Source organism: Caenorhabditis briggsae (genome assembly GCF_000004555.2).
Source record: "Caenorhabditis briggsae complete genome, chrII, whole genome shotgun sequence".
Classification (NCBI taxonomy): domain Eukaryota; kingdom Metazoa; phylum Nematoda; class Chromadorea; order Rhabditida; family Rhabditidae; genus Caenorhabditis; species Caenorhabditis briggsae.
In genome coordinates this window covers 12,670,145-12,691,321 of record NC_013486.2, presented here as the reverse complement: position 1 = coordinate 12,691,321, position 21,177 = coordinate 12,670,145, and the positions used below count along the sequence as shown (strand labels likewise).

At 38.8% G+C, this 21,177-nt stretch overlaps 9 protein-coding genes across 9 annotated transcripts; 4 read left to right on the top strand and 5 right to left on the bottom strand.

Annotated features, from left to right (window-relative positions):
• Window positions 1–405: 405 nt before the first annotated feature.
• CBG19583 lies at window positions 406–762 on the bottom strand (the record flags this gene model as incomplete). Its single annotated transcript, XM_002646843.2, has 1 exon — window positions 406–762. One exon carries the CDS (start codon window positions 760–762, stop codon window positions 406–408), a length of 357 nt encoding a protein of 118 aa, XP_002646889.2.
• A 1,419-nt stretch (window positions 763–2,181) lies between these two features.
• Window positions 2,182–2,679, top strand: CBG26173 (the record flags this gene model as incomplete). Its single annotated transcript, XM_045242821.1, has 3 exons — window positions 2,182–2,350; window positions 2,402–2,550; window positions 2,596–2,679. The coding sequence occupies 3 exons, from the start codon at window positions 2,182–2,184 to the stop codon at window positions 2,677–2,679; spliced, it is 402 nt and encodes a 133-aa protein (XP_045100248.1).
• A 972-nt stretch (window positions 2,680–3,651) lies between these two features.
• Window positions 3,652–4,227, top strand: CBG26174 (the record flags this gene model as incomplete). Its single annotated transcript, XM_045242820.1, has 3 exons — window positions 3,652–3,823; window positions 3,945–4,102; window positions 4,150–4,227. 3 exons carry the CDS (start codon window positions 3,652–3,654, stop codon window positions 4,225–4,227), a joined length of 408 nt encoding a protein of 135 aa, XP_045100249.1.
• A 617-nt stretch (window positions 4,228–4,844) lies between these two features.
• On the top strand, window positions 4,845–5,054 carry CBG19586 (the record flags this gene model as incomplete). The annotated part of the gene is made up of 1 exon (XM_002646844.2): window positions 4,845–5,054. The coding sequence occupies one exon, from the start codon at window positions 4,845–4,847 to the stop codon at window positions 5,052–5,054; it is 210 nt and encodes a 69-aa protein (XP_002646890.2).
• Window positions 5,055–5,174: 120 nt separating this feature from the next.
• Window positions 5,175–7,739, bottom strand: CBG26175 (the record flags this gene model as incomplete). Its single annotated transcript, XM_045242818.1, has 2 exons — window positions 5,175–5,585; window positions 7,725–7,739. 2 exons carry the CDS (start codon window positions 7,737–7,739, stop codon window positions 5,175–5,177), a joined length of 426 nt encoding a protein of 141 aa, XP_045100250.1.
• Window positions 7,740–10,960: 3,221 nt separating this feature from the next.
• Cbr-fut-4 lies at window positions 10,961–12,467 on the top strand (the record flags this gene model as incomplete). The annotated part of the gene is made up of 4 exons (XM_045242817.1): window positions 10,961–11,243; window positions 11,290–11,373; window positions 11,786–12,260; window positions 12,308–12,467. 4 exons carry the CDS (start codon window positions 10,961–10,963, stop codon window positions 12,465–12,467), a joined length of 1,002 nt encoding a protein of 333 aa, XP_045096816.1.
• An 887-nt stretch (window positions 12,468–13,354) lies between these two features.
• Window positions 13,355–13,795, bottom strand: CBG19589 (the record flags this gene model as incomplete). Its single annotated transcript, XM_002646846.1, has 1 exon — window positions 13,355–13,795. One exon carries the CDS (start codon window positions 13,793–13,795, stop codon window positions 13,355–13,357), a length of 441 nt encoding a protein of 146 aa, XP_002646892.1.
• Window positions 13,796–15,230: 1,435 nt separating this feature from the next.
• Window positions 15,231–15,680, bottom strand: CBG26176 (the record flags this gene model as incomplete). The annotated part of the gene is made up of 1 exon (XM_045242816.1): window positions 15,231–15,680. The coding sequence occupies one exon, from the start codon at window positions 15,678–15,680 to the stop codon at window positions 15,231–15,233; it is 450 nt and encodes a 149-aa protein (XP_045100251.1).
• Window positions 15,681–18,612: 2,932 nt separating this feature from the next.
• On the bottom strand, window positions 18,613–21,141 carry CBG19591 (the record flags this gene model as incomplete). The annotated part of the gene is made up of 8 exons (XM_002646847.1): window positions 18,613–18,668; window positions 18,716–19,036; window positions 19,085–19,181; window positions 19,230–19,396; window positions 19,440–19,608; window positions 19,656–19,746; window positions 20,309–20,824; window positions 20,990–21,141. 8 exons carry the CDS (start codon window positions 21,139–21,141, stop codon window positions 18,613–18,615), a joined length of 1,569 nt encoding a protein of 522 aa, XP_002646893.1.
• Window positions 21,142–21,177: the final 36 nt, after the last annotated feature.

Below are 21,177 nucleotides of genomic sequence, written 5' to 3'. Positions count from 1 at the left end.
GAAAAAAATATATTAGCCAATTTGTCCAGGAAGAATATCGATTAGGTACAAATAGCACCAGATGAATCCGATAAGGCACGTTGGGAAGCGACGTTTTTGGAGTTGACCATAATGATCAGTGACTGAGAAGAATTTGAAGCCCGATGGACTTTCAGCACTCTGAAATTTTTGAAAATGAGCGTATAATTTGGGGTTATAAGATTTTGGGGTATTGGGATCTTGGGCTCGCGGGATCTTAGGATCTTGGGGCCTTATGGTCTTGGGATGTTGGAAACTTGGAACCTTGGGATTTTGGAATCTTAGGATCTTTGAATATTTGGATCTTAGGATCTGGGAATTTTGGAATCTTGGTATCTTGGGATCTTGGGTCTTAGTATCTTATGATTAAATAATTCCCCAAAACTTTCAGCTTACCGTCATAATGGTCACACTGAACACTTCGTTTCCTCCTCCAGCTCTCGAATAGTTCACCTCTCCCGTGATCTGACCTGCTATTTCCCGTTTTGCTTCAATAACTTCCATTTTCAAGTTGTGGTGTTTTATGATCAAGATCTCAACAGCCGATTCATCTGGAGCTTCTGTCTCTGGAAACATTCTCATCAATGTAGCTTTTTCTTCAGCGTCCAGAGCCTTTTGGAAGATGTCCAAATGGTTTTGAAGAATCTCTTTGGGTCCCTGAACGACTCCATGGAAGTAGCCGAGGTCCCTTGCATGGACAAAAGTAGAGAGTAGGAGAAGAAGTATTGGAGGAATACGAAACATTTTGAATGAAGAATAAAGAGCGATGGGCTTGAATTTATAGGTCGAATGGAGATAATGATATGCAAAAAAATAGAATGTTCGTGGGGGCATTTTTATGACCAAAAATTGTTGTGCAAGGGGGAGGAGCATAGAATGAATGATCTATGATCAATAATGACAATCATCTCGGCCAATAAATTCAAGCCATCGCACCCCCGTCTCTCCATTATTTTTCCATTTTATTGGAAAATGCGCTCCTCATATTTTCTTCTTCTTCTCTTCGTTGTCTTTTCTCGAGGAACAAAACATGGTCCATCGGTATATAAGGGAGTGTGCGGCGACGGGGACCTAACTGATCTCGTTGGAAACAACTTCGTCTAATTCATCATGCCGAGAAATACACTGATGAAGTTCTCCTCGAAAGTTTGATAGATAGATATATAGGTTAGTTTATTTAGTTCTACCAGCCTGTTTGTCGCGCCTCTGTTGCTGCAAACGGTTGGCTGCTAGGCCTTCGGCGCGAATTAACCTATTTATTTTACTGTTCGTCGCTCCGCTACTCGCTTTTTTAAAGGGCAAAGTCAATTTATACTTATTGGCAAATAGCTGAAAAACTAGGGACAAAACGGAAAATCAACGAAAAAATATGTTTTCTAATAACTTATTGAACGGTACAGTTGTCCTTATTCTGTGGCTTTACGCAGAGTTAATGATTTTTTTTCAGATCTAGAAATCGCAAGGGAACTACTTTTCGTTGAAAGTGCTCGTTATGAATCTTATGGCAAAGAGTTCTACAGTCAAGGATACCGGCTCAAAACAAAAAACAAGTACGAGATCCATTTGCGCCATTCGCGGAAAAGTATTACTGGATACCAGATCGATAATATCAGTCGTTGCTTTAAGGATTGTGTTATTAATTGAATTGGAATTTTTAAATAAACATGAGCATTTAACGCCGTGTTTTCAGGCAATTTGAGTAAAGCAGCTTCAGAGCTATCAACTTGCTGAACGCCTTTTGGAATGGTTCCTGATTTTTTCAGAGCACCTTATCAGCACTTTCCGAATGCGCCTCCAGGCGGACAAGTTATCAGAACTTTTCCCTTATAATTAACCAGGAAGCTGTTATTTATCAATACGGCACTTTTTTGGATCTGACGTTTCAAAATCTTGTAAGAGAAAAATAAATTTTTGAAAAAAAAAATGGAAAAAATAACGAAACTTCAAAGGATTTGAGATTTCAGTTCACAATCCCAGGACATATAATTTTTGGTCATCCTTCTCTTCGATTTTTTCTTTCAATCATTTCCTTTTCTCAGCCCCCCCCCCCTCTCTCTCTCTCTCTCTCTCTCTCTCTCTTTCTAAAATTATCCCTTATTCGATTAGCTCCCAAACTATAAAACCGTCGCTCCCTCTTCCTCTTCCCTACCATTCCTCTCTTCAATGAAATTCTTCAACATTTTTGTTCTTCTTTCATTGGTTGCATTCTCCCAAGGAACCGTCTACTGGATGAAGTATATGGATTTGGTTCAAGTTCAGGCAAACTTGATCCTCTTTGTCCATTCACATTACGATACTGCTCTTCTCCGCGAGCTTCTTAGCTCTGGAAATAGTGAGTTCTTTTCGAAAAATTGATTGTGTAATTTCCAGCGATGATTTTCAGATATTGACCGCTACCTAGCTAGACACCCAAAGAAAGTCATGTTTGCTCAAGTCCAATCAGCCCAAGGATTGATGGGTAAAGTCATCACTGGAATTGTCCTTGTCCACGATGAAGGTAAATCTTACCATGCCAAATTGCATATGATCCCGGTAAGAATTACAGTTGTTTTCATATTTGACATGCGAAAATTACAGAGTGTCAGCAGCCCGACAGGATATAAGATCGACAAGGCCATCGTGTGCAAAGATGAGGAATGCCAAGAGGAATATGAAGATTGATTATTGTAACACTTGAGAATTAATATTGCGCATACTTTATTTTTGTTTTATTTTTGTTTATTTTATTTTTGTTTGAATTAATTTCAAAATGAATAAATAAGATCCTTCTCTGTTTTGGATAATCCTTCTCGTCCGATGAAAACTGTGTACTTTGACACAGTTATGAAATGGTCTGACACGCACCTGATGTGTTTTATAGGCCATTTACCATGCTGGACTAACTTTGCAATTTGAGTTTTTTAGGCCAACATGATGAATTACCTAGAAATGCCTCCATATTCACCTGGTGTGTTTTATAGTTAATTTCCTATGGTGGCCTAACTTTTGGTAGTTGAGTTTTATAGACCACCAACGTTTATGGCAGAACTGGCCCATCATCTACTTGGTGTGATTTTTATGCGGTTTTAACATAGTAGCCTAATATGAATTTTCTTGGCCACCATGACGAATTACCTAGGTATGACCTGGTATTCACCTGGTGTAGTTTTCATGGCATCTTAACGATATGGCCTAACTTTTGCTAGTTGAGTTTTCTAGGCCACCAACTTTTATGGCTTAGAACTTGTCTGGTGTGACTTTCAACCCATTTTAACAAGCTGGCCTAACTTTTACTAGTTGAATTTTCTAGGCCACCAAATTTGGTTCAAATGTTCGTTCGTTCGAATGAACCTAAATGTTGACACCTCGTTTTTCAAACCCTTCTGAACTGTTCTAGAAAAGATATTTTCCTCACAGGACCTCTTACCTCTGATAGGATTCAACTTTCCCTTTTTTGCAGTTCTTTCTATCAAGTACAGTATCCTCTTTCTATTTCTTCCTCTTCAAAAGCTCCACGTCCTCAATTCCCGACGATGTCATTTTTCTCATGCATTCCCTCTCTGGGAAAGCGATTCTTCCCAACCCGCCTTTATTCGATTAGCTCCGAAACTATAAAATCACCGTTCCATCCCCATCATCCTCATATTTTTGAAAATGCGCTCTTCCCATATTGTCCTTTTACTTTTCGCCTTTTTTGGTCTGTCCCAAGCTTCCATCTACTGGCTGAAGTATACGGATATGATCCAAATCCATTCCAATTTGGTTTTCTTCGCCAGGGAACACAAAGGAACCGACCTGTTCTATGCTCTGGTTCAGCGTGATAGTGGTGAGTTTTTTAGTAATACGTTTTACAGATACAATGAGCCCATAAATGTTTTTTTGATAGTTATACAGTTGCTATGAATCATACTTCTCTGTGTTATCGTCTCAATAAATTGGTAGTTCAGAAATGGACCGCTTCCTGAACGGACTCCTAGGACACAGATTTGAAGACTTCGAAGTTCAAGAGGCCTACGAGACGGAGAACAAAAACGTTTTCGCGATTGTTAGCTCTTTGGACCATATCCATTCTGTGAAGCATTTTTTGCTAATTAGTTTGAGTCCAGTGAGTTTCAGATTATCAAAATTTTGCGTCATTCCAAAAGTTTTCAGAGTAGCACAAGCCCAACCGGATACATCATGGAAAGAGTAGAAATTTGTGTGGGCAATTGCGATTTCACTCAATTTTGATCACAATATTTCGGTTGATAATAAAGAATGAGTATTTGAGCAGTTGTTGGGTGATTTGAACTTACCGTAAACACAACTTTAAGCCAATTTATCTCGATTACTGTAAAAGATAGAAAGAATGTGTCAACCGATAAAATACTTGTGATACTATGATGAACAATTTATCAGTTGACTACTTTTTTCTATCTTAGATAGGTACCGAGATAAATTGGCTCGAAGTTGACTGTGCTCACTATGAACGAAGCGCCCTTATACACACCCACTTTGAGCCAATTTATCTCGGTTACTGTAAGAGATAGCAAGAAGTGGTCAACTGACAAGATGTTTGTGGTATTATGATAAACAATTCACTAGTTGAAAACTTTTTGATATCTTTAAGAAGAACAGAGATAAATTGGCTCAAAGTAAAAATTTAGAGGGCTCTTACAGGCTTTACGGTAGACAGGCTCATAGGACTTTTCTGATTTCTAGGATAAATGAATTTTCAAATGTCATTGAAAAAATTACAAAAGTTCGTATTGATTAGCCAGACACAAATGTGTCTGTTGATCCCTTTCGCCACGTAGAGGCTCAGTACATGAAAGAGTAAACGTTTTTCCAGGGTAAACGTATAACCCATGGGTGACTTTAAAAAAAAGGAAAAGCGTGAGCTCCAGAATGCCATCACTCCGGAAAAGTGGCACAAAAGAGCAGCCGTTTTGTCCGTGATAGTGTTGAAGGAGAAGGGTATGGATGGCAGGGAAGTTATTCGTCGAATGGTTGCCCCGACACGTCTCAATCCAACTGGTGTGAACTTGATTCACCTTCATGAAGCCAATAATATCTAACACATACTCCTCGGCCCATCGAGTCGTCATACCATGCAAATCATGGTAGTTGGGACCTTTGGGGTAATCGAGGTTGAACAGTCTTACCTTATAATTGATCATGTCCTCGATCACCAACTCTTACTCTCGTGACCCCGCCGTCTTCTTCATCACGTGAAGCTTTTGAACCTCGTCTTGATAGTCCTGCTTCAATTGGGCAAACTCCTCGGTCTCGAGGAAACGCTGGGCGTACAATTTGGAATCTGAAGGATGTATAAATTTACACAAATTTCCATACCTGCAGTTTCTCGATCCTCCTTTGGCAAAGTTGACACATAAGCGTGTCTTATATTTTTGCTCGGTCGGTGCGCTGTCGACAGGTCTGTAAACAGATGTAGAATCAAAACTAACCTCGTCAAACATCGTTGGTTGGCCATTCCAAGCATCCTGGCTCATCCATGGATCTTGAATTTCTTGAAAACTGCATTGAGGGATGACTGGAATCCAAGTCGTTTGATGTCCAATGTAGACGGCTGCTGAGTTGTAGCCGTTCTGAAAAACACGGTTTTTTTCCAAAATTTCAAATTGTATTTCTTGAGGTTTTAATTTTTTTCTAACTCTTTTTCATGTACCGTAAAACCTGTAGTAGAAGAGCACTCCAACTTTGAACTTTGAATTGTTTGTTTTCTCTGGGATTAGCTGGCGTTCTCTAAATAGGCCAATTTCTGTTGTTGTTTTGTTGATCGCGTTTAAAGGTACAGACCTTTGCGCGCTCCAGGGATCCCGACACGAAAGAGGGGAGAGAGGGGGAAGCGCCGCCCATCGGGCCTCCATTCTACGTGTGTGTTACGTCCCGCCCGCCCAGTCCCCACACGACGATATGCAACAGCACAAACAGAAAAAGTCAAACTAATGAGTAGAGTAGAGACACAAGAAGTTGAACGTGATAAAGAGAGAGAATAGTATTATAGTTACATCGTATTTCAGAAGGAAGAAAATTGAAATTCCTGGAGGAAATAGCTGAGTATGGAGGACCAGTGGACTTCAATCAACTCACACATGTTCTACGAACCGTCAGCAGAAAGTCGAAAGCCATCAATACAATAAAAGCGTATGACAGAGAGAATCATGTGAGGAGGAAGTGGTTAAGCGCAAACCATCTCCCTCTGGACGAGAAAACGACGATTCTCTACCTGGCTCATCGATTTTTGACAACAGGAAGCGGTTCTCTGGCAAAGATCGCTTCCGCGTTTCAAATGGCAAATGGGACATTCTCAGTTCTGGAAAGTCAAATGGTGTCGGATATGATCAGAGCAAAGAGAAGAGAGGAGATAGCCACCAGACAACAACCAAAAATGGTGGAACTTGAGAGTATCCAGAAACTTTTTGAATCACTTTCGGATGATCCCAAATCGGAGCGAGATACACTCATAGTGGTTTTGTCGTTTTTCGCTCTCCTTAGAGCAAGTGAAACTGCAGAGCTGAAGTGGGAAGATATCAAGTTTTCTAAGAATCGTCTAGAAGTCCGAATCAGATCGGCCAAAAACGATCAGCTAGGTCTGGGACGGAGCACTTTCGTGGAATGCCCAGAAGGAGGAGATCTGGATTGTCTCATCAAGCGATGGAGAGTTAGGGTCTCACTATCAGGAATTACATCAGAGTTCTTGTTCCCGAGTTTTCAAAAAGGGATAAGCTATCAGCAAACACTATTTCATCTATCGCCAGAAGACGTCTGGAAATGATAGGAGTGAGCGCCACTCATCACGCGCTCAGAAGAGGATCGGCGAACGAACTTCAAGCCAAGGGACTCACTTTAGAGCAAATCAAAGCCAAAGGACGGTGGAGATCGGGAGGTGGCTTGATGAGATATCTTCAAGACAATCCAATGGCCCAGGGACTCAGCGAGGTTCCAGAGGAGAAGGAAGTGACAGGGGAAGCCGAAGAGGACGATGGACCACCAGTACTAGAGAAGGAAGTCTAAATGACTCAATTGCTTGCTAATCGTGTAATATTTGTTAGAATCGTATTAACAGGTTATTGTAGTACCGAAACGTTTCTTAGTTATTTATCAAATCTATCAGCTTCATAGTATATTATTGTTCTCATTAACAAGTGTCTCTCTCTCATGTTGTTGTTTGTTCTCACTAATTTATCGCTTGTTTCTCATCTTGTGCCATCCAAAAATTCTTATGTCCCCGTTATTTAGTTATCACCGATAACTACTTCCCTTTGTCATTATACCCGTGCGTACAGTTCATCTCTCTCTGGTAGAAGCACCACTGCATTCTACACACCATATCCATCATAAATAAACCTGTATCATCCATAATTTTCGTTTGTAGTCTTATATTTCAGCGTAGTACTAGAGAAAACAATTTCTCCATGACACGCAGTGGAGAGGAGAACCAATTTTCCTCGGTTCCTGCCAAAGATATGAAAAAGTTACTAACTGATAAATCGATTATCATCATATTAGAAGTATTTTATCAGTTGACAAATTTATGACATCTTCTACAGAAATCGAGATATATGGGCTCAAAGTTGGTGGTTTGAGTGCCCTTCTATTAGAGTGTTTACGGTATTTCAAGAACCCAAAAAAGGGTGTTGGAAACAAATGAAAATTTAAAAAAAAATAGAAAAAATAGGAACTACACCAGAAGAAACAATAAATTTCAAGAAAAAATTACTAACCTGCTGAATTGGCATCTGCATCTGATGGCACTGGTAATCGATTCCGAACATGACGGTAGGGAATAACAGACTTTGAAATAATAGGTAGTGGGTAAAGAAGAATGAATATTCTGCGCATGTTTTTCTTCCCAAAGGCAACATCCCATATGTGAGGAATGATAAGAGTTACCTCCTATTCATTTAGAGTGTGGGAGGCAGATGTTTATGTCAGGGTGAAGGTGACTTTGTTGAGATAATTATGCATCAGGGAATGTAGTCATGAGAGCATGTAGACGTGAGAGAATTGTCTTAGAATCTTGGGGTTTTCTGGAAATACCTGTAATAGGAGGGCCCCACATTCTCAAGTTTTAGCTCAATTATCTCGGTTCCTAGTAAAGATATCAAGAATATGTCAACTAATAAAATGTTTTCGATATTATGACAATTATTTTATCAGTTGACAAAATTTTTATATCTTTGATAGGTACCGAGATAAATTGGCTTCAAATTAACGAAGATGTGTCAGAAGACTTCCTGGACATTAAGTTTCAGACAAAAAAAATCTGAAATTACAACTTCAGAATCTTTGGTCCTCCCATGCTGCCCATGAAATTGAACTTCAACCGGTCGATTCTATAGGATTTCCTTTTTTGCTTAATCTACTTGTCTTTTTTTTCCGAAACCGGAAACAGATTAGTTTTCAACTTTCCAAACAAACCAAAATTTCGAACTGTCAGTCTGAGCTATGAAATTGTTCTCTATTTTTCTGATATTCGTACTTTTTGTTTTCACAAGCGGAGCCCCGATCGGAGAAGAAGGCTTTGAGGTTTTTGAGATCAACAGTAATAGTGGTAGGTCAAAAAGTGTGAAATGTAAATTTTTTGAAAAAGTTTCAGATGAAAGAGAGCTTATGATTCATGAGGTTGATGTGGATTTCGACGGAGAATCGGAGTGATACCAGGAAATCGAAAAATTGTTTTTTGTGAATCCTGGAATAAAAACATACCTTTTGAATTTATTCTAAAAAATACATACTGAAAAATACAAAACAAGCTCAAAGATCCGATAACAATATATATTATGTCATTTTTTACAATAGAAAACTATGAATAAATACCAGCTTGGATAGAATTTTTGGATAGCAGGCAAATAGAATATGATCCAAATTCCAAACTACGTGTTCTTCATTTTCCTCATTTTTGTAAGCTTTGGCTAACAGGCAATAAAACCTGTAATATGAGTGCCCCCATACTGTCTAGTTTAGGCTCAATTGTCTCGGTTCCTAGGAAAGATATCTAAAATTTGTCAACTGATAAAATATTGGCGATGATTTGATAAGTATTCTATCAGTTGACAACTTTTCAAAGTCTTTGACAGGAACTGAGATAAATTGGCTTGAATTAGGGGCCTTTCTATTACAGGTTTTACGGTGAATCGAATTTTCAGGAAGTTTCTGGAACATCAATTAACTTATCCTCAAATTTATTGAACACTTCCATTCCAAATCAACAAGGAGTAGAATTTAATTATTTCCAAAATCAATTACTTGGCCGATAACAATCGGAATCATTTTCAAACGGACTGCCGAGTTTGGGAGTAGACGTCAGTGTGGTTGGCGATAATTTTGGATCCCTCGCTAGAATCCTAAACCTCCCAAGAGTCAATTTGGAATTCATAGAAAATCTGCTCAAGGATTCTGTAATTGGTGGAAAGTTCATTGGAGACACTGGAAACGACATTTTGAATAGATTGGCGCAAGAAGCTGTATCTAATGGGATCCCATTGACAGATATGTTCGAAATTCAGGATGGTAAGACGGAAGAAGGATTTGGTTGCGTTTGAGATGATTTTTTTCAGGAGTCGTTCATTTGAAGGCGTGAAATGTCGAGAAGATTTTTGACATACCTTAAAACCTGTAATAGAAGGGCCCCCTGACTTTTTAACTTGCCAATTTATTTCGGTTCCTGTCAAAGACATAACAAAGTTGTCAACTGATAAGTTGTTTATCATAATATCAGAAGTCTTTTGTCAGTTGACAAATTCTTGATATCTTTCATAGGAATCGAGATATTTGAGCTCAAACTTTATAGTATGAGGGCCCTTCTATTGCAGGTTTTTCGGTATTTACGAATGAACGATTATAACAAGGATACAGACAATTTCTAAGGAGGCACATTATTTTAGTCTTTAACTGGAAAAAAGCATTCTAGGCATTCCTAGAGGATTCTCAAAATAGTTTTGGTCCGCAATGCGATGTGATGCAGAAACTACGGTACGGTAGTTTAGCTTGTACAGTAATCCACAGAAATTTCTGCAAACATCAAAAGCTTCCCTGCTGCTTTTGTTTAAACAACTTTTCTAAATGGAAAAACTGCCAAAAAATTCAGAAAAACAAAAAAATACATACCGTAAAAACTCTAATAGAAGGGCCCTCACACTGTCAAGTTTGACTTCAATTATCTCAACTCCTATGTAAGATATCAAAAATGTGTAAACTTACAAAACATTATATTATGATAAACATTTTATCAGTTGACAACTTTCTTATTTCTTTGATAAAAATCGAGATAAATTAGTTCAAAGTTGAAAGTTAGGGGCCTTTTTATTAGAGGTATTCAATTTTGGATGAAAACAATAAAACAAAATAACCAAAAATCATGATCATAACAAAAATAATACCAAGCAAGAGAACATCGAAACGGATTAAGACCCCCTCCATATATTTTTATGTCGTGCCTATATTTTGTTTTCTGTTGTCTGGCCTCTCTTTTGGTTCTCCGATGACGCTCGAAATGGTGTATTCGTCATGTTTTCATCGAATGGAACGACATGGAAAACTATCCTTATTCTTGCAATCTACACTTTTATCGTATTAGTGTGTTGGGAGAAATGTGATTGAATTTTTTGCTAAAATTTTTGAAATCCTGATTTTCAGTCCCGAAATTCACTTGGACCGAACCGATAAACCCAAAGTTTTCTACTGAAAGTTCGACAGTTTCAACAACTTCAAAGTCGCCAAAAAAGCTAAATGTCACAATTTATGCGGCCACAACTTATTATCATGATCTTATCAACTCGGATTTCGTTTTAAGAAGATGTCCAGAAATGAAGGTGTGTAAAATAATACTCTAATAGAAGCCCCCCTTTAAGCCAATTTATCTAGGTTGCTATGAGTGATATCGAAAATCTTTCAACTAATAAAATTTTTATCAGGATATCATTAATATTTTTTAGTTGAGACATTTTTGATATCTCTTATGGGTACCGAGATAATTGAGCTCAAAGTGCAAGTATATAATTCTGGAATTCAGAATTTTTGCAAAGTCACAAATAAATTTTCCGACGCCGACACTGCAGATGCATTCGTATTCCATAGCAGGAATTTCTATGAAACAGTAAGTTTCAAATTTCAAATTTTATTTAAAAGAAATTTTCCGAGCCTCACTCTTCCATTGTTGAAAAACATTCGAAAACCCAATGTTCCTTGGATAATTTGGAATATTGAAAGTCCGAGTCATGAGAAGCTTCCTGGAGAAAAAAGTGGGTAAGGTTTTGAATTTTCGTCTGAAAATGTTTGAATTTTTAGATCTATTCAATTGGACAATGACTTATAGGAGGGATTCCGATTTTTCAGCAAGATATGGAGCACTAGAGAAGTTCATTAAGACAGGTAAGGCGCTTTTTCCAAAAACTAAAAAAATCCTAAAAATCCTAAAAATTTTAAAAATCCTAAAAATCCTAAAACCCCTAAAAATCCTAAAAATCCTAAAATCCTCAAAACTAATCAGGATTTCTTACAGAATTTTTTTCCCGACATTTTTAAAACCTAAACCCAATTACTGTATTTTCTCTAATAGAAGCCCACCCAAACCGTCAACTTTGCGCTCAATTATCTGGATTTTTGTGAAAGGTATTAAAAATTGGTCAACTAATAAAATATAGCTGATATTATGATCAACATTTTATCAGTTGACACACGTTTGATATCTCTCATAGGAACCGAGATGATTAAGCTCAAACTTCACAGTGTTGGGAGCCCTTCTATTACAGGTATTACAGTATCTTGAACGACTTATTTACAGCTAACATCTCCCTCGAGGGAATCTGGAAATACAAAAACAAAACCGCCACATGGCTCGGCTCAAACTGTCAAACTCCCAACAACCGATTTCGTCTTGTCCAGCGGATGATCCAGGAAGGTCTAGAAGCAGACATCTGGGGATCATGTGGAAAACCAACCGGACTTTGTGATGGTGTACTCAAACAAACTGAACCGTGTGTTCTCGATTTGATACGACCTTACAAGTTCTATCTGGCTGTTGAAAACTCGAATTGCAAGGATTATGTCACCGAAAAGTTTTGGAAAAGTCTAGAGGATAGAATGGCGGTGCCGATTGTTTTGAGAAGGGAGACAGTTCAAGATCTAGGAGTTCCTGATTCCGCTTACATTGCCGTAGATGATTTCGAAACTCTTGATGAGTTTATACAACATGTGATAAAGGTAGGCAGTGATAAGGAGATGTATCTCAAGTACCACGAATGGAGGAAAGATTATAGGTTGGTCACAAGTAGTGGTTTGATTCTAAAAAACTATAATTTTCCAGAGTGGTATTTGACAACGGTTTCTACGGATGGTGCCAGCTTTGCAAACGACTTCAGGACCCGGAAGAAGTTGGTAGGAATCGAAGATCTTATGAAGATGTGGAAAGGTGGCATTCATTTGAAATGTGCGATGACAATTACACAATAAAGTTTATCACCTAGATGTATTTATGAAAGAATGTGAGAAAAGATGATGGCCTAAATAACTCAACTTGCGAAAGTTAGGCCACCATGTTAAAACGGCTTAAAACCCACCAGGTGAATGTCGAGTCATTTTTAGGTCATAATAGTTGGAGGCCTAGAAAACTCAACTTGCGAAATTTAGGCAAGCATGTTAATATGTTATAGAAAACCCAAAAAGTGACCATTCTTAGGCCAGAAAAAATAGTGACCTAGAAAACTCAAAGTTAGGCCACCATGTTAAAATAACCTTTGAAAGACAAGACTAATTTAGAAACCTCGTATAGTTTATTGATATGTACTTATGAAAATTTATGGTTGAGTTTATGAAATGAAAGAGACGATTTGACGGAAAATTGATCAGCAAACCTGGAGTGAAGAAAGGGTACTGAAAAATCAGTTTTCGAATAAACGAAAAGAAAAGATTTACGACAAACTGTTCACTAAATGCCTCGTTTGTCGTAAAATGAAAAAATCCGTAATTTGAGGCTAAAATGCACGAAAACGGTCGGCGCTCCGAGCGATCGGTCGGCTGGTGGTCGGCTGTTGGTCGGTCAGCGGTAAGCGATTTTTGAACGACCGAAATGGAAGCCTTAAAGAGGATCTAATAGTAAGTTAGAACACACTGTCGATTATTTAGGAAAGAAACAGGATCCATTCTATTTAGCACCCTATCTGTGTTCCATCACTTTTGTCTTCGGAACTTCTTCGAGATCTGTGAACCAAGCACAAGGGCCAATCTTGATGGGCGAATCTTGAAATGTGTTGATTAATCTTCAAAAAAAAAACATCGGGATAATTAAACAGTTATTTATTAGAGAAATCATCATTATTAATAAAATAAATATAAACATTAAATGAGAACGTAATTAATAGTGAAAATAAGTGCATCCGTTTCGTTCGTATCCCTCTGCAGTGTATTGAATTGGCTGAAAGTGGACAGTGTAGTTGGCTGGTAGGTTGAACTGATCTATTGGCATCAGTTGGAATTGTTGGTGTAGCTCCTCCTGGTAGAAGTGATTCTGGATTCCTGGTTGTGGCGACGTCGACACTGATGAGGCTTCAGAAGAAGATGATTGAGTAGAGATAGGAGATTCTGGGTGAATCATACAATCGGCATCAGTATCCTCTCTCTGCTGATCCTTCTTCAATTGCTTCTTGTTTTGGTAAAGTCCTTGAACGTGGATCATAAGCTTTGCCATTTGACGGGAATGCTCATCCAACTCCATTTGCATCTCTTTTGTCCATTGACCGCAACGTGGGAAGTATTTGAAGGAATAGGCAGAAGAAGTAGAAGTAACAGAGGACATTCTTACAGAATAGGTGGTTGAATAAGACAAGAAGAGAGTTGTTCAAGAGTGAGAACGGGTAAGTAATGAGGAATCTGGTGCTACTTATATACAGAATATTAGCTCCGCCCCTTTATCTATTAGTCATCCTCCTTCACCTGGATGAGCTGTAAGATGAGGTGAAGATGACAATTAGGGTTGTAAACTATTTTTTCAGTTTGAGATTGTCATCTAGATTAGGGATGGTAAACCGGATGTAAAGAGAATATTTGGCTGTATGTTATCCTTTGGGAAAAGCTGGGAAATCGGACCTCGCAATATATATTTTTTTCTGAGTTCTATGGATCGAGATGCGAATGTAGCTAGATAAATTTTTTGAATCTTGGTTCAGAATTTGAAATGTCTTCTGACGTCTTTATCATTAAATTTATTGATTTAACCAGCCCACAATTAGTGAACCAACCAGTAAAATTCGGGCTAATAAGTATTAGGTCTTCTTCTACTCGATGTAACAAGCGGCAGGCCGTCTAGAAACCTTTCAATCAGATGGCTGGTGCGCCTTCGGCGCGATTTATTCGTTTTTCTACTTTTCAAACAACAAAAACAACTTGGAATGCTCGAATTTATTCACAAAAACCAATCAATTTTTATAATTTAACAACGAAATTTGCAGGGAATGATTTCGCATTCCCAGAAAAGAAAAATGGAAGAATGATAGGGAGAAAAGGGTACTAGAGCGGGTTTTATAGTTTCGGAGCTAATCGAATAAAGGATGGTTTTGAAGTTTTTATGATCGAGTTTGCAGCGATGGATGGGGTGCTGGGATGGGAGATGGAGGACGTGGAGGTTTCTAGAGTACTGTAGATCAGGATTTTCCTAAAACGCAAAAAATATTTTAAACTACATTCAAAAGAAAAAAAACCTTTAGGGTTGAGCCTCAGGGCTGAAATACTGTAGGTACAGTGATCCTTGAAAATACAATGCAGTTAATTTTGAAATTTTAAAAAAATACGGTAGGTAGGGTACCCAAAATTAATCAAAAAGCAGTTAAACGTTTTTGAAAATACAGTAATCCCCAAAATATTCAAACTTTGAGAATGTGAATTTTTTCTTTGGTTACTGTGCACAGTAACAGTAATCCTTGGAAAATCGAATTTTTTCAAACGGCGGGTTGCGGTAGCTAGCAGTACTCGTAATCCTGGGAAAGCTTCTATTGGAAAAGTTGAATACTGTTACCTACAGTAATCCGAGGAACTACATTTGAATTAATCGCGCCTACAGTAGTTCACAACAGTCGCACTACTACATATGACTACAGTAGCCTAAGTTTTCATACCAAATCAAATGATGAGCAATCACCTAGAAAACCGAGGAATATATCGAACTGTTTTTAGAATTTTGTACAGCTTTTAGAAAATATTGATATACAAAACTTTATTATCCCAAAAAACTAAATTCAACATTTCTCTTTATAACAACGGAACAATTCTTTCAACACATAACCACTTGGACTCTTATCACCCTCCACCAACTCGAATTTGTATCTCAACAGATGCCAAATTCCAGCCACTGCATATCCATGAATTTCAACATCCCCATAAAAGTACGCAGATTCCAGTAGAAGATCTCCAAGCAGAGCCGGATAGAATCGGAGGGAGCTTTTAATAGCTAAATCATCAGTTTTACGGAGGATCACAAAGCCTTCCAACTCACTTTGTGACTTAATGGCAATAAGTTTTTTGAGTAGAGATGAATTATAAGTCTTCTGGCCATATTCCATAAGATCCAGGTGGTTCTGGGTTAGAATTGCGGGATCCAATGCTTCAGAATATCTACTGGACGAACTTCTGACAGATTGGTAGGACTCAATGGAGAAAAAGACGAGGATAAGCGTTACAGAGCGCATTTCAAGAAATAGAAAAATTTTCAAAAAGGAGAATGGGGAAGGAGCTTTTATACGGAAGGATGTAATCGAATTAAAATTGAACTGGGAACGCAGTTGGTGAAAAATGATACAGTAATCCAGGAATATAGGCAATCCATCAGTTTTTTTTCAACAAAAAAATACTCCTGAAAAAAAAATCGTACAACCTGTAATAGAAGGGCCTCTAACTATTAACTTTGAGGGAATTTATCTCGGTTCCTGTAGAAGATATGCCAACGCTGTCAACAGATAAATTGTTTATCATAATATCACAAACATTTAATCAGTTTACACAAGTTTGATATCTCTAATATGCATTCAGATAATTGAGCTCCGACTTGATTAGAAGAAGAAGGATGGAAAATAGGGAAGTCAACTTTTAACTCATATAATATACATCTCGGTTCTTGTAAAAGATATAATAAAGTTGTCAACTGATAAATTGTTGATCATAATACCACAAACATTTTGTCAGTTTACACAAGTTTGATATCTTACACAGGAAATAATATAATTGAGCTTAAAATTGACTGTGTGTGATGGACCTTTAAATAAAGGCTTTACGATATTTCCGTGCATTTGGGTCGAATAACAACCATACTTGTGGAAAAGATGGCGGCCCGCGGGCCGGGCCGGGCCATGGCCGTGCTGAGATTTTTCTGAAGGCGGGTCGGGCCGAGCCGAAAAAAATTACACATGACCGGCCCGCTTTTTGAAAATTTTGAAATTTTAGAGCGAATCATCATCTTTCAAGATGGTTTTTCTTCTTAGTGAATGAAAATCCACACTAGAGGCCGATACTGTCGACAAAAACTGTTTTGAAGTCGTAATTAGAAAATTTTTTCATCCTTGGCTTAATGAAGTTCGATTTTTTTTTGCTAAAAATTCAATGAAATTGACTTTTTCGGATGGTTGTATGCATTTGGATTAATATTTGTGCCATTATAAATATTTTGGCACATTCGAAAAATAAAATTTTCGAAAAGTTGTCCTAGGCGGCCCGGCCCGGCCATCCACATGTATGATAACAACAAATCTGCTGGCCAAAGTTTCGCTCTGTAAACTGTGCAATAGCAAATGTTCACTTTAAAGGTGGGGGGACATGAAAAAAATAATGTTCTCGAAATTCCGTTCAAAGATGCCCCTCAAGGACACAGGTCCTGGGCGATGATGCGCATAAAGGACCCGATCCATATGCGATCCTCTAGAAGTCCATTTGACACATATCGCGAACAACGAGCTGCGATAAGTCTCATATGTGTGCGATGCGGGAGAGGCTGAATCGAGTGTTCCGAATGCGCGCGTATCCTAGATGGATTCTGGGTGGGTGGGCGATGTGTGCGATATGGGTCTGATACGGTAGGCCGACTACAACACTCCGAAATCCCTGATGCGCATTGTTTACCGTAAATCCACACCGGCAACTTTGTCAATTTTTCGTCAATTCGAGCCTACATTTCTGGTTTTTCGATTATTCCTTCGATGTTTTTTGTGAAAAAGAGTTATGGCAGACTAAAAAATCGCTGAATTCTTGCAGAAACATGTCTTTCACTTGTCAATTGCTATGTTTTTCGCCAAAATAGGTGATATTGAGATTTTTAGATTTCACTTTGTAATTATTGTAAAAATCGTATTTTCAGGTGGAGTAAAAGGTAAGTTGGTAAGTATACAATAATTACAAAATTTAAATTATAAAAATTTTCAATTTTTCATGCAATTTCAAAAAAAGTGAAAGTGAGACATATTTTTTGAACAAATGAAAAAAAAACAATTTTTAGCGAATTTTTTCCCATTTTCTTCTGTTTTTGATTGCATATCAAATTTAAATGGAAACTGCCATAAGACTTTTTCAAAACCAAAACATTGAGTTTCAAAAAATCAGTAATATGTCGTTCAAAATATAAAAGAATATGGAATAATAAAGGAAAAGTACGAAATCGGAAGACCTGAACAAAATCACATCACAATAGAACTTAACTGATACTTCTAGGAACCCCCAACCAACGTTTTAGTTCATTTCATCGAGTGCCAGCAAGCCAGGCGAGGAGATGCTTTGCGGCGGCGGTGTGCCCCATATGCCCCGTATATGCCCCATACCGGCGTCCTTTCCCTGTACCCAATTCATCGGCGCGTCCTCCGTCGCCCATCCATTATGCGTATGCGCGCCCAGGACCTGTGGAGTTGAACTTGTGAAGGCGATGATTGAGGGTGCGGCGCCGCTACCGACTGAGCCACGCGGGCAAAGATAAAGTGGACGCCCGATTGCATACATAAAGGCGAGGACGACAGCTGTACGCAGAGTGACATTAAGCGTTGTACACCGTGACGGTAGAATGCATACTCTAGCTACAAAAAAACTACGAAAAATCTCCTGTCCCCCCACCTTTAAAATCTGGTTTCAAACATTTTGAGCCCCTTATCGCCTTATTTTGGTCCTGCATGTGTGGCCCGAAATCAAACTTGGATTTTTTTCGCCATGATTTTAAGGCGATACATAACTTTGTCAAACATTTTGATGCAATAGAAACTGTTGGTCGGAGTTCCCGTCCAAATAATTATCTCGATCATATAAGTTCTCTCCGACGCAAACCGTCATAACAAAAAAACAGTTATCATCAAAATTAATGACTGTTTTCACACCGCCGTGACTTTGGATACTGTAGCTGGTATTGTAACAGGCTGGTATTGATTAAAAACATGCTCAATTTTGGTAAAATTGACAGATTTTCATGAATTCTGAACGGAATTCGTCGAATTTTTCGAGGAAAAATTTCCGAAAAAATGGTCGAAGAAATAGAAGGGTCTCCTCTAATTGAAGGGCCCTTGTAATAGAAGCGCCGGCCCTTCTTAAACAGGTTTTACGGTAGGTTTAAAAAATATCGTTTATATTTTCATTTAGAGACAATAAAGCAAGTTATTTATATTTCGGTCGATCCACTGAGACGGTCATTCTCGATGCTGGTGTAGATTCTAAAATATCAAAATTCAAATCTCATACCCTATAACCCAATTCTCACCAGACTTCCTTTCCTGCGAACTCGACAAGAATCCCGAATTCCTATACGCCAACAATCTGCTCTTATCAGACGTACTCCTTCTTCTAATCAATCCTCTTCTCAGAATCGATCTCTTCTCCTTCTCCAACGTCTTATTCATATGATTATCATTGATTGCTTCTTGTTCTTCTCCTTCCGCGCAATGTGTCCACCAATCGTCGCCAGACACTTCGTCTCGTACTCCCTCGATCAACACTTTCGGCTGATTCCATCCGTTGCAGATCCGTCGGACAGCCGTTCCGCTGCCACGGCGGACTACGAGAACTTTGCCCGCTCCATCGCCTGGAACATAAGTCAGAATTTTGAATAGAATGTTCTGGGTGGACTAACCTAAAAAAGAGTTCGATATAACATAAGGAGAACTCTCAAAAGTGACCTTCTTGAGACGTGGTTCACTCGTCCTGGAGGACATAGAGATAGCAGAGAGCTGAAACTTGGAAAATCGGCGATTCTAGAAAATGCTGAATTGCCTAACCTTCATTGCAACCTCCTGCTCCTTCGGATCACAACACGACGAAGCTGGGGAGTCATCTCGCCTTGGTGTTGTGCTCTCATTGCTCATTTGACTACATGACCGCCCACTTTCATCAGTTGCACTACTTCCAGCCATCACTTGAAATACAGAGGAGCGAAGGGGATTATCTGGAAACACAAGTTCAAGCTCATAATGGATTTTCAAGCCTACCTGCCCTGCCACGTGGCTTTCTTCCGTTGACTGTAGCTGCTGACGCGGGCGGTGAAGCGTATCTGGCGCTAGAACTGAGGGCTGAGCTTGAATTGGAAGTGATTAGTGACAGTGGAGCACTGTACTTAATTTGCAGATGCTCCGGTTTGGTGTCTTTTTTATGAGCCGCCTAAAAATTGGATGATGGCCTAGAAAAAGCTAGGCCGCCGTTCTTACGGTATTCTGAGATTTGGCAGCACTGGCTGGAATAGGGACTGGCAGGTGGCTTTTTGTTCCGCGTCTCATAGTCTTTATTGGTTCCTTTTTTCTGGAAATGAAGAAATAATTTCAGACCAATCCGAAAAATCCTAGAATCCAGAAATCCCTAAATTTTATCTTCGAGACAATTTATCTCGGCTCTTGTAAAACATATGAAAACTGTGTCAACTGATGAAATATCGGTGACGTTATGATAAAAAATTTAGCAGTCAATAACTTTTTTATATCTTCGACAGGAAATGAGATATACAGATTCAAAGCTGACTGTGCCCACCCTGAACACCGCCTATCCCTTTACACACACTTTGAACTTAATTATCTCGGTTCCTGTAAAAGATATCAAAAATGTTTCCACTGATAAACAGTTTTTATCAGTTGACAAGTGTTTTATACCTCTCATAGAAACAGAGATAATCGAGCTCTAAATGTGTTTAGGGTGGGCTTGGTTCAGAGTAGGCATTGTCAAACTTGAATTCATTTATCTTGGTTCCTGTGAAAGATATTGAAAATGTGTTAACTGACGAACTATAGGTAATCTTATGATTAATAATTTATATCTTGACATCGTCTTCTACAGGAAATGAGATTTATGAGCTCAAAAATGACTGTACCTCCCATCCTCTTTCTTCGGTCCTCCTCCTCCTTCTTTTCCTTCGTCTTTCTTCTGATTTCTCCTTTCTTTTCCAGAATCTTCTTCAACGTCTTCCTTCTTTCCTGCTCTTCTTCTCAACGTCTTCTGTTTCCCACCTCCTTCTTCCTCTTCTGAATGCCGTTCTCCTCTTTTCCGTTCTTCCACTGCTCTAACTACTCCTCCACGTTTTTTTGTCTCTTTAGATTCTTCCCCTCCGAAAGCCATTCGTTTACTTCTACTCAAAGGCGGAGGATCACTTTCTGTATCATTCCTGGTCAGGGGAGCTCTAGAAGACGTCGCCTGATGATTCGGCTCCCTTTGAAGCGGTGCATGCTGATTGTGATGATGGTTGTCTTGAACCCATTTCGATGCTCTCGCACTTCCACGACTTCTTCTATCGGCTAATCGGTTATTTGGATGGACCGAAGAAGAGCAAGACTCGATTTGTTGAGCCAATTCGTTGGTGATCACCACGTCGTCGGAGAGGAGTTGTGGCCTAAAAGCAGCTGGTTTATCATCTCCTAATGGGTAAAGAAGAATAGGTGTGCGCGTGGCCTAGATGGTTTCGTGCAGTTTTTGATTCTAGAGGTCACAAGTTCAAAACCTCTGGTGGGCTAATAAGCTTTAAATTTCTTTTTCTTCTTGTTTTTAGGAATCTCACCTCGGTAAAAGTCGATAATCCAACAATGGAGACTCCACGGAAGCTATAGAATGTCTTCTATGTTTTCTGGAATGATGATGAGAAGAAGAAGAGCTCTTCTCCTGAGTATTGTCCTTTTTGGAGACGTTCAACAGTGCGAAATAGAAAGCCATAGAATAATTTCTAGATTTCCAAACAGAAGCTTCTCG